This window comes from Phasianus colchicus, chromosome 15, assembly GCF_987193195.1.
Source record: "Phasianus colchicus chromosome 15, bPhaCol1.hap1.1, whole genome shotgun sequence".
NCBI lineage: Eukaryota > Metazoa > Chordata > Aves > Galliformes > Phasianidae > Phasianus > Phasianus colchicus.
The window spans coordinates 11329138-11342218 of NC_143450.1; the positions used below are offsets into that span (position 1 = coordinate 11329138).

Sequence of the window (13081 nt, forward strand, 5' to 3'; positions counted from 1 at the left end):
GTGAAACACAGCTGCCCTTGTACATGCGGGAAAAATGCTTAATAAAGATCCTCTTGTTAAAATGATAGTTAACAGTGTGCTGTCTGCCATTCAGGTACAAACTCTGCAATTTGACTTAAAACTGCATCAAAAGCTTTCGATGCCAAAGACCCACTCATCAATAGTGTCTCTTGTTAGATTTGTACAGCATAAGCACCAGTTATTATGTGAAATAGCTATGCAATTTTCTACAGCTCCCAGCTGTTATTTATTTAACTGAGTTTATTACACTCTGTGCTTCTTAAAAAACATACATATACATCAAAATGTTCCTCCATTTTACTCTTGTGCTTGCAGGTTGTGGTGTCTACAACAGTCAATGTTGACGGCCATGTGTTGGCAGTGTCGGACAATATGTTTGTGCACAACAATTCCAAGCATGGGCGGAGAGCTCGAAGACTCGATCCTTCGGAAGGTACGCCTTCTTATCTGGAACATGGTAGGCATATCATTTTCATTGGTTGGCATTGCTACTTTAAATGTGGATTTATTTGGTTTCTGTCTCTGCTGGTTTCAAGTTGTCATGTTATGATCAATGCCTTTGGGATTAGGATACCGTAAAAGACTGGCCCCTGCTTTAAAAAGATGGTTCTCCAGACCAAAAGTGGAATTTTTCAAGTAGGTGAGCAGAAAATGTAGTAAAGTGACAAACTGGTAGGGAAACATGGCTACAGAATCTGTTCCGTGTGTTAGTGAAGTGTGGTGATTTTTTTGGGGGGAGGAAGGAGGAAGGGGGGAGTTGTGTTTATTCAGCAGCTAAAATTGACCTTTTCCAAATTGGTTTGGTTTCTGAATGTGCATGCAACGGATGTTACATTATTTCTGAAGTGCTCAGCACCCAAATTTAGTATTGGATTACTCATTCCTACAGACTGCAGAACTCTTTAGGAGATCCAGTTGTTCCTTTGAATTGTTGTAAATGAAAGCAGAGGCCGTTTGGAAGGCCATATGCTTACTCAAGCTATGGACAAATGTTCTCTTCTGGCTCCAGCTGTGCCAGCTGAGACAGTTCTTGTTCCCTGCATGCCACAGCTGCTGGTCTTTCCTCTGTGCTGGAGGCTATTCTCTACCATAAACATGCCAGCCTAGATGATAGTCTGATTGCTCTTTAGCCTCCTTCAATCTGAAGAAGTTCATCTCTCTTAAACAGTTTCAACAATAACTCTTTGCCAGTCTGGCTTGTTTTGCTGAAAAAGTTGAAGAAGTGGAGCAAGGCAATTTGGCTGGCTTTTCTGAAAGCATAGGGAGCACCAGCAAGGGTGGAAAAGGGGCAATGTGACTGAAAGCAGCCTGGGAAACTGTAATCTTTTCCATGAGATCTACTGGTTCTGGAAGATAATATCTGCTGCTTACTGTAGGTGCTTAAAATGGGAGTTGTTGAGCGTGAATGCTCTTTGAAAAATCTGGATTTGATTAACATTTTGTTTTGCTCTTTGTCCTCAAAGTTGATGACTGCTGATGGGGGGAAAAAAAACACACACACACACACAAAAAAACAACTCAACAACAACAAAAAAAAATCAAACAACTCTCCACCCCCCACAAAACAAAACAACCTTCCCCCTGCCCCCCAACCACACAAATAGAAGACTCTAAAACCAAAGGGCATTTCACTCCCCTCTCCGTGTTCCAGCTTGGAAGAATATTTCTTTGTCTTCAAAGCTGTTTGTAATCCTAATTCAATAGGTGCTTGCGCCCTCTAGGAGATGGGGGTTTCTATTGAAGTTGAGTGTAGAAGGTACTGGTCTTTTTATGCTGGTTTGTTCCACAAATATTTGCCAAGGATCTGATGAATAATTAATAGATTTTTCCAGAGTTTGAAGAAAGCAGATAAAATTTTCTCCAGGAAAGTGAATGCCACTCAGAAAAACAGTCACTAGACATGTTAAAAGAAATTATTAATAGCAAGAAATGGGTAAATGTGAGAGTTTCTACTACTCAGTGGATTCCTGTGGAAATAGCTTTCTATTCTGTTCACGCTTTCAAGCATCAGTTCTGCAAGTACTTATGCATATATTTAAGATTATGTGCACATATGGTCCTGTTGGGATCAATGAGGCTTCTTGTGTCAGTAAAGTTGAGGGTATTGATAAGTGTTTGCAGAATCAGGTCTGTAATTCACACTTACCAACCTAAAATTCTTAGCTCAGCAGCGTTTCTCATTATATAAACATAACTTACATCTGTATTTATTTAGCTCTAACTTTTTATGTAGGCTATGAGCCATTTTCAGCTATAATTCATGCTATAGAATTTTTTTTTTCGTCCTGCCAACAACCTAATTTAATAAACAAACCACTGTCATAATTTGTGCTGAATTTTTACAAAGAATGTTCAAACTCTGTCTTTATTAATTAGCAAGAGGCAGAACATTATGAAAAGAAACTCTGCTGCATTTAACTTTGTAATCCTTCCATTAAGTCTAGCCTTTCAAAAACCTCTTATTTTTCACATATTCCTACTAGAGTGGCAATCTCTTTTTCCCCTTGGAGTCTTCTCAGTGTAATGAGTTTGGTCGACACAATACTTACTTTCTCATACTTGTGAATGTTTGTGTTTCTATGCATGGTATCATAAAATCCCAACTTACATCTCCCTTCTTCCCTTCCTTATCTACCTAAAGGATTTTATCAGCAAAAAAGAAGGGGGGAAAAAAGAAAAAAGACGATACTATGCTTGCATAGTTACACAAACTCTGGATACTGTGCTACTATTAAAAGCCAACATCTGCAAACTATCTCCATATGTACATTTTGGGAAAGGTGATTTTTCTAATCTAGTTTCTCAGGCACCTCTCAAGCAACCTCATAAAGCCACCACTAATAAATTCTTACTTTTGAATGCAACCTCCATCCTACAAAATTACACTTTCCCCAAAGGCTTGGTGGAGCCTTTCGTTTTAAACTAAATCTTTCAATCCAGCTCTCCAGGAATTCTATGCATATTTGTGTCCAAGAGATGCAAAAAAAAAAAAAAAAGAAAAAAAATCCAGTAAGTGTTTTAAATGTCACTATTGAATGTCTAAAACACTTAACTGAATGAGAAAAAGTGGGAAAAGTCTCAACTGGGCTTAATGTTGTTGAATTTTGGTCAACCACCAAGAACTTTAGACCTGTTGGAACAGATGAGTTTCCTTCACTGAAATAAATTTTTAGTTTTACTTAGTTTTACTTTGAGTCACTAAGTGTATTCTTATCCTCGGTTTTGCAATTTTTATCTTGAATAATATCTTCGAGTGTAAGTAGAAGAGACAGCTTGTTTGTCTTTGCTCTTTCCAGTTTCCTGCCTCCCTGAAGGGAGGGCAGATTGCCCCGAACAGAATTTGTAAATGGTAAACTGGAAACTACCAGAGTCGTGGCTTGTTTGTCTCTGGTTTGGTGCTTTGCTGAGCAACTTCTGATTGTAGGTTTTGAAATGCTGGTGTTTAACTCTGGTATGTCCTTGACCAAATGTGTACTTTTCTAGATATTTGACTCTTTAAATCAAATATCTGATCACAAAGGTGATGAATGCCTGACTTCGAGAGCACTGAGACTGGGAAAGGGGAGAGAGAATGTATGAAAATGTGCTGGCTGCTTGCTTTGGTTGGTGATACCCAGCTTATTTTTCCTTACAAAGCTGTAGTGGGACATACTGCTCTTAAATATGGAGTTGCAGTTTATGTGACACCAAAAAAAGACTTTGGACGCCAAAAGTCTAGAAAGGAAGCTTTACTTGCTGAGCCGCTCAGGGGCCTGGTATCTCCACATTTGGGTTCTTACTGTTTCATTAGCAGGTAGCCTGGATTATTTTTGGGACATCCAACACATCTCTATTTATATCTTGCTTGCCAGGCAGTAAAGTTCCTTTTTCTAGCATGTCTCTATATCTTTGAAGAGTAATAGCTGGCACAGGCCAATTATTTCATACATCTCTGTGTGGTATAAATAGGGTAAGCCACAGCAATCTTGTGGGATTTGTAATTATCACTTTTTCATTCACAAATAGTTGGATCCTCACTTGTTTTATGTTTATGGTAAACCAGAAGACTGGTGTGGTTGACCTTTATAAATTGTGCATATATAGTAAGATGTATAGAGAAGAGCCAACAGGCCCCAACCATTAGAATATGTTTCAGTTTGTAGTTCGTTCCAGGGTGTCAGTTTTAAAGGGAAAACCTTTCCAGTGCAATTTAAGTGACTGGCTTATGGAAGGGGCAATTCTGACAGGGGTTTGCAATAACGCTTTTCAAGTTTACCAGCATGAAGTCCACCACTGCAGATGTCTGCAAAGTTTCCAGTTAAAACTCTCTTATCACCACAAAGTAAAAATTCTTTTTCCCCCAAATCTTTCAATGACTCTACAAGAATGTAAAGACAATTGCAGCATCAGTTTCTCTATTATTTTTCCTCGCTGGCAGAATGCAGTGCCCTCGAAAAATGATAGTCCCTGAGACCCTGTCAGTTTGCATGCTCTAACACTTTATTATCTAATGATCTAATATGCAACAAGGCAAAGAAGGGGGTGCTTATCACCCTGACAGGATGCCTAAGAAAAGTGACTAAATTACTTTATGTACCATTAGCGCTAGCTGCCACAGTGAACTCGCTGTGAGCATTTATGCAAATATTCCTGAATACATTCAAGTGGCCTTGTCAGGAAGATGACTGACAAGCAGCTTAAATGCTTGTTATTTTAAAGGGACAGTTTGATTTCTTTCTTTTTTTTCTTTTTTTCCCCCTTCCTCCTCTTCCTCTGTAGGAGAGCACTGAAGAACTGGGTGCGATGGGGTTTGCTGGTGGTTTGGCTCTGAGTTAGCTCAACAGCAGCAAAAGAGGAAGGGTTCAAGGTAGAAATAGGAAAAAACGATGAGACATGATACCAGCATGTGCTGATGAAAGCAAAGACAACCATTTCTACAGCAATGTCCTGCCATTGTTTTAGCATGCAGTATATATAAATCTATCCATGTCTATCTGAAATAGATCAATATATGACAAAGCCATTATTAGTGGCTGCTTTGTGGCAATAATGGCTGCATTATTTGGTCTATGTATTATGGCATGTGAGGCCACCAAGCTTTCACTGTGTTGTTTTAGTTCGTGATAGTAATGAATGATTCAGACTGTTTGCTATCTGCGGGTGCAGAAGAGCAGTAGTTGCTGTGCCTCAGCTGGGTACACTGGGTAAACACTTTCCTCAGCAGTGGGGCATTTATGGAGCTTTTCTTGCCAATTTTGCCCACCCAGGCAATCTGAGATAATATAGGAGGCGCGTGCTCAAATTTGCCACTAAATCTTTACATCTGAAAGAAAAAAAAAAAATCTCTGTATTCTAAGTTGACTATATATTTTTCTATTCAGCTCATTAAAAAAGAAAGTTTTTTCCTGATCTTCTATTTCGATTTAACCTTGAATCCCTTAATGATGCATGTGTCCATGCTTGATTAAGTTGTTAATATAAGAATACTGACTGAAGGCAAAAATATTAAGAAGTTGAGAAAGAGGGTTAATTTGCAAAATTTATTACATTTTATTATTTATTTTTGGTATAGGTCCAACTTCTTAATCAAAGTTAGGGATACTGCATTCACAAATGAGCCAAGCTTAAACAAAGGAACTTTCATTTTGCCTCATTGCATCTATGGATGGAGGCACCTGTTAAATCTTACTGCCTCACTTAGGAATGTTTTTGTGATTATCTGAAAAATATAAACACACAGGCTTTTTCTGCACGATTTCATTCCATGTAGAGAAATGCAGTTGGCTTGATTTATTATTTAGAAGGAAAATATTGAAAAAAAATATTAGGATTCTACCACTCTTCTTGAGGGGATCTTGTATGTTATTCTGCGATATGTTTGCTTTCTAATTTATTTTCTATGAGGGAAGAATACCTTGGGTTGTTGGACATCTCAATGTGTACACAAGGGGAAAAAATGTGACTTTCAGAACATTGCACAACATGGATAGTAATAACAGCAAGTGAGCCTTGATATACTGAAGGATTTCAAAACTTCAAGCTGGAAATAATTTTCTTCACTTTTGCCAAGTTGTCTTTCTCATATCGGTTCCTTCATAAATGCAGTGACTCATAAATTCAGGCAATTTTTTACATAATGGCTTGTTATGTGTTCTTGGAGCTTGACCTCACTGAATGTATAACGTTAACCTCTTCACTGCCCTGTGGTCTTACTGTGTGTTTCTAATATAAGTGAACGCATGAGGGGTGGATTAGCCCAGTGTGTGTGCTCAGATGGAGCTAGAGTCCCTCTGAAGAGACAAAACATAACTGGAAAGATAAGGTGCTACACTTCAGAGAATTGATAGAGAAATAAAGACTCAAATATGATCTCAACAAGATTTTAGCAATATGCCAAAGCTGTGGCAGATTCTGTGCAGTTTGTAGATATTAAGTCAAGACCTGGTCTTTTCCTAAATGGTATATATCAGGTCAGGGAAAGGTTATGGGCTTGTGCAATTGCTCACTTAGGATTTGTGGGGGGAGGCTCTCTGGCTGGTGCTGTACGGGATCCCAGGCTGTGTGATCACAGCAGTCCCTTCGGGAGTGAAAACACAGTCCGTCAGGTTAGCAAAACACAGGAGAGCTCAGATTCGCACAGCTCCAAAATGTGTTAACCACATTGTGCCCCACTGAATTGTTCTGGTGAATTTTTGCAATCCTCTCCAGAGCAGTGTTGCTGTCTGCAGGCCCTGTGCCCCTGCTTCCTCTTTGGAAGTTACTGAGAATTTCACAAGAACTGGTGGGTGGATGGAGCTGCCCTCCTCCTAGCCAGTTGCATCAAAGAGAAAGCAGAAAACCTTCTATGTGTCTGGGTCATAAATCAGGCGTTGAAGAGAGATGCTTAAAAGTTTAGACTATCTGGTGGCAGCAATTTTGATGTTCCAAAATATATTTTTAGTTTGAGGATAAATGAAAACAAGACAAATAATCTTCCAGAAGCAGATTTTTAATGATTGGTTTGTGCATAGAGACTCCAGAATTTCAGTTTTGCTATTAGGCTTTAAGTCTTTTGTGAAGTTGGAGATTTGAGCTTATGAGTATTTTCATTACTTAAACATAATCTCATAATATGGACGTACCAATGCTGCTGCCATGGCACAGGAGTCTTAAGAAAGACCATCTGAAATATTTTAGCCTTTTGGAAGAGTTGTTTTTACATAATGGCCATAGTAATGCTTCCTGAATAGGCAGGTTTGGGTACTCCAAATTGCCTCAGTTAGAAAGGATTCCTACTTGACAGTCACTTACCAGGGATGTAGTGTCACATCTAATGGAAAAAGGAAAAAAAAATTACTATGGAAGTTGGAGACACCTGGGTTTTAAAAAGATAAGGTGTGGCAGTTTCTACCCATAAGCAGCTGCCCTTAATACATCTCAAATACATGAAAAAGAAACCAGCCTTTCCCCAAGAATATCTAAATGATGTCATGCTGTGATATGTTGTTACCCTCTACTGTTACAAGATTGTCATGAATTCCTGAAAAATAGTACCTGAATGAAGACAGAATGCATTTTGTGAATTTCCCGGAGGAGCTTTCAGAACTGTGCTCCCAAAATTAAAAAAAAAAAGGGGGGGGTGGGGGGGGGGAGTGGAACTGGCATTAAAATTTGATAGAGATTTGTATAAAAAGATCTGTATTTTATTACAGCAGATAAGGGAGAAAAGTTCAGATGGAAATTCTCCAACCACCACGAGAGTTGACTCTTATTTGGAGAGCTGGACCAACCAATTTCTGAGGGTTTAAGGTTTTTGTCCAGGCCTTGGAGGAATCGAAGTACAGAATGCATGTAGAAAAACCTTAGCTGCTCTGTTTGGCAGAAACTGCGCAGCTCCCAATAGAGGAGGGCATTCAGTAGCACCCAAATAGGCAATGAATATTCATAGATAATGAGCGCTCATTACATTTCAATTTGCTTTGCTGGCCACTGTGTCACTAATGCATTGGCATCATAGGGGAGAAGAATAACATTAGGATTATAGAAATGCTTGCTAGATGTTACACTCTATGGAGGTGAAGTTTTGCCAGATATTATTTTTCTAACCTTCCAAAATGTGCGTGAGTAAATGAAAAAAATATTAAGTTATTGTAATAGGGTTGTTATTATTTCTAAGCAAATTCCTCTACCTTAAGCATTTAATATATGATACCTTTGTTATTATATTGGGGAGAGATACTTTTTCACTCCACTCTCTTACTGGTATGGGCAGAGTACAATGAAGAGGATTTTGTGAACTGTGATTTGTACAAGAAGGCCAAGAGCCGGTGATTTTTTGAGAATTTATCTGAGTATGTTGTCAAAGGTCACGATTGTCAAAGAATGGTGCAGATATCTGGGCACTTGCAAATATTTCACACTAAGCACCCCAGTATTTGAACAGACCAAAGCAATCACTGCTTATGAAAAGTCTCTGTTATCGTTATGCCCAGAGATATCAACCAGCTGAGTGCTGGCAATCTAAGGATTCCCACCAAAACATAATGTTGAATATTCTATTTCGATAACTTCACAAATAATGAACTCAGTAATTTTGCATCTCAGGTTGTTTTCTCATTGAAGCAAGAAAAGAGCAGTGTGAGCATTTATATCTCTATTGCTGTTGGTCTCAGGGTGCCCGCTGAGTGTTTCCCCAGCAAAATGAGTGTTTGACAAAGCTCCTCTGCTTTCAAGGAAATGATTTAATAGTGTAAACCAGGAAAATGTTGCACAAAATGGAATCCACCACAGTGGGTTGTTTGGAATGGTTATTCTAATCTGAGTTGCCATCTGAAAATTATTAATGTTAGTAATAAAGAATACAAATAAGCTGCTAATAATTAATATTGGAATGGAGCGTGTTTGGCCTAAATCCAGAACACAAGATTTTCAAGAGTGCGTAGCACTGGGGAAAGTGTGCTTTCATTAAAGCCAGTGGTACAACTTCATAACCTGGTTTTGAAAAATCTCAGCCCAAGCTGTTTGCTGAGCATAACCAGAAAGCTTTGTGTGTCACAATTAGTCCTTTCTGCTTCCCACCTTTGTTCCCTGAATTTATAGTTCTCTTTGTGACAAAACAAATCTTTAGTGTGAAAGTGACTGTAATATAAGCAGTGTTGGTTTATGACCTCATTGAGTGAAGTGGGTAGAGTTAGGATGTTTATTAAAAAGATCAAGAAAAAGGTTTATGAAAAACTCATCTAAAGTATTCCATTTTGAATCTATTTCTCAACAGTACTTTAAGCATTTAGGCCTGAAAGCTAAGGTGCAGGAAGGCACTGAGATGCTCAATGATACAACCTTTATGAAGTGAGTGCTTAGGACCTTCTGACCTTCTGGTTTTGCAGGTCAGATGGTCAACCCAAAATGTAGATACTCCTAAGCAATCTTCGGCAAATTTCTTGGACACAAAGCCAAACTTCCAAACCACTGAGGTGCCTAAAGCTTCATTTAGGTGTTTAGTGGTATTGAAGCCACTGGATAGCTGGATGCTTCCAAGAACCTGATCCCAAATAATGCAGGAATCCATGTAGTTTTTAATGTATTATTGCTCAAGTGTCTATTAGAAAGAGAAGTAGAAGGAAACTCAGAATTAATTTTGTGTGGTTAATACCTTATCATTATGGCTTTGTGGGAACTTTCCCAGAGCTTTTATACCTACTCCATGCCAAAGCAATATGTGTTTCCCACAGAGGTCCCAGTTTGTGCTGTGCAAAGGCAGCAGACATGCTGGATCTCCCCTGCTGTAGGGGACTGCAAGTACAGCTCACATTGTTGTTTTCTGAAAACCCGGACTTGCATATGGAATTCATAGGCTTGGTGTTATCTGATCTTTGCTGAGAGAGAAGACCAGAACTCTGAGGTAAACTGCAGGACTGACCACAGTGCTGCTAGTCTTTCAAACTGCAGCTTCAGTTTGCAGGTTGGGGTTTGAGGTCGCTGTGCTTTGCTGCAGTCCTTTCAGGTGAGAGCATCACTCGTCTTCCTGGGCTCTTTGAGGAGATGAAATATAATATCTGATGAGGTCTGACCCTTCGTGGCAAAGTGACTTGTTAGGAGCCCGTTGGGGAAAAATATCTCATGCAGCAGGAAACCTTCCTGGAGTTATGACCTTGAAGGATCTGTGGGTGCTGCCTTCTCATCCAGCTGTGCATTGAGGCAGACAGAGGTGTCCACTGGAAAGTTCAGTATCAGCTGCCAAGTATTTCATAGTATTTCTTCCAGGGCTGCTTCTGGCTGCTTCCTACCTAGGCTGAGGTCCCTCAGTACTTTTGGGAGCCAAGAAGGAGCTCCCAGGTCACCAGGCATCCAGAGATTTCTGCCTGTTTCTGCTCATCATATAATGGAAAGAGGATGCTAATTTAGGCAGCCTGACTCACACAGCTGGAGCTGCAGTCTGACTTTACACATGGTGCAATGCCTGAAGTAGGTGGCCTGAATATGGTCCGAAATAAATAAACATAGAATGACTTTATCAGACACATTGAAACTTCTCTAAGCATTTGTAGGCTGAAGTCCAAAGTATTCACTGCTCAGATTTTCAACGTGCTGGTTTTATGTAGTGTCATTGCTGGACTGATACTGTGAACTATAAATATATTTTTATGCCGGTGTTTTTGCAAGTAAAGCCAAAATGGCTGGGAGGGGATGCTTGACCCTGCGTTCAGTACAGCACAGAGAGCAGAGGAGGAAACAACAAGGGGGTCTCAGTCTTTGCAGGGCAGGTGGGGATTCTCCTTGAAATTGGGTGCATCTTACCTTGTCTCCATCACTGTCCCACTGCCATCACAAACATGGGCTGAGCATTATATTGCATTCCTGAAATAAACCTCCCAAATAATAATAATAAATAACAACAGTATTGATCAAACTACTTTGTTTCCCACCCCAAGTAATCATTAGTTTGTAGTACGTTTCTGGCCGGGACAGCAGTGTGCTGAAGCCTTTGGATCACTGGGATGCTTTTCTTCTAACATTGCCACATTCCCTACCTTTTCCCCTGGCCCATGGCCTCAAAACCCATCCATAGGATGTGGGTCTTTGCTGGCAAGCCTGTGTAACCTGTCACTGAGACAGCCCGAGCACAATTTCTGCACATGATGAATATGGATCTTTGCTGCATCTGGCAGGCTGCAATAATGAATGCAGTAGACTGTCATTAATAGATAATAAAAGCAGAAAGCAACATTAATGGGAATAAGCTTTCCTTGTACTGGGACTGATTATTACTTTTTTGTTCTTGGCCTGCGACTGGATCAGGACACACATAACAGCTACCAACGCTGTGTGCACGCATGTGTTTTGTTGTTGCTGTTTTTTATCTGGAATATTTAACCATGATATCTTCAAAGTGCAGTTGTGTCATACATTCTCACACGCTAATAGATTTCAAAGATGAAGAGCCTTGCTGCTTTACATTTAGTCATGCCTTCATCTATAAATTTATGGCAGTATTATGGTTTAATGAATTGAACAAGTCCCAGAACAACAACAGAAGTGCTTTTTTTGTTTGAATTTAGATGCTGCATACTTTGCTCTTCAAATGAATAATAAAACCAATATGTTTCTTTAGCGGTAGACTTCAGACTAACTTCATCTCACATTACTAATCATGTACTCGAGGGTATGTGTGCATACACATGTGGGTGTGTGCTAAGAGGCTCTTCCAGCCACGGTGCTGACATAGGCTGAACATTCGTATTCTGATAGTGGTAAGCAAACCTCTGAGAACAGATGGAGCAGAGTTCAGCACAAAGGTTTAATCCTATCAGGATGATTCCTGTATGGCCATCTGGATAATCCGGCGCACACATTCAGTGCCTGTTAAAAATACGACGCAGGCCAAGATTAGCGTCAGAGATTTTCCACTAGACTTGTTCATATTTACTTTATGATTTTCAGGCTCCAGAAAATTGCATCACAGAGCAGCCTGTGATTGTGAGAGAAATCAGGCAGGGAATAAGAACTCTTAAGGTACTTGAATTTTCCTTGGAGTAACTGGATGACAGACATTCCTTCTCTCTGCCGCAACTGCTTTGTGTTTCTGCATTTGCTATTCTGTTTCTGAAGGTCCATTACTGCAAGGTCTCTGTTGTGGGCAGACTTTCTCAGTTCTGCTGAACAAAGAGACTTCAGCTAGAAACTTAATTTTAGTCTGGGCTCCTGTTTTTATCCAGATGAAATAAATTATTACTTGTAGAATCTCTCTTGGTGAACCTCTTACTGTAGTGCTATGTAATACAGCGGGAGGCTTGTGGCTGATTTTGGGGGTAGATGTAAGTTTAATCAGTACTAATGTTTAGTTTGGGGTAGTGACAATTTTGATTTAGGTGGAACTCTGTGTTTCACTTATGATAATTTCTATGTACTACAGAGCATCTTTGGGTAAATCTTGCCAGCGTGCCCATAACATTCCTGTGTGCCTCTGAACACTGAGACTTGCTGCTGTGGCACTCAGGGTGCTGGGACTGTTACACCTTTCAGGGACTTGATGTCATGACCTGGGAGCTTTTGTCTAATCCTGTGTTCTGCCTCTGGAAAGATTTACTGTGAGAGATTTACAGTTTTATTAAGGAAGATGAGGAAGAATTTTTTTTCCCTGGTTTGCATGATATTGCCCTGAATTCTACTCTGCATCATCAGAAAATAGAGGGAATTAATCCAAAGTAATGTTGAAATAAAGCATGAATTTTAGAAATATTGCCCACCTGCCTTTCTGCTAGGTTGAATGCAGCAAAATAGTAAGCCAGAGGGGTCAGGTTAAGCAAATGCTGGGTCCCATCCTATATAAAGGCTTTTCTGGTTCAGGATCCCAGTGAACAGCACTGAGGGACCAGGCAGTCAGTAGGGTTTGGGCTATGCGAGCTATGCAGTGATGTTTGTTTTGACATACTTTTAAGGTTGACTTATTTTATGCATTTTGGGCTTCCATTTGCAAGGTTGGCTTCATTCTCACCCAGGAATTGAATCAGTGCAATTATTTTTAAACTTTAGTGCACTTAAACAGATGCAGTCTCTTTTCTGGACATGCTTATTGTTTTTTAAAACAGTCATATTGGCTTAG

General features: G+C 39.7%; 1 protein-coding gene across 9 annotated transcripts in view; it reads left to right on the forward strand.

Annotated features, from left to right (window-relative positions):
• EBF1 (EBF transcription factor 1) overlaps window positions 1-13081 on the forward strand; it is a 264071-nt gene that overhangs the window by 170953 nt on the left and 80037 nt on the right. For 5 of the 9 annotated variants that reach the window (XM_090150701.1, XM_031598195.2, XM_031598196.2 and 2 more), the window contains exon 8: window positions 337-478. In XM_090150701.1, coding sequence (XP_090006827.1) covers window positions 337-478 — 142 coding nt within the window. The remainder of the gene's footprint in view (window positions 1-336; window positions 479-13081) is intronic. The other 4 variants (XM_090150703.1, XM_031598197.2, XM_090150702.1 and 1 more) reach the window with 1 other exon arrangement.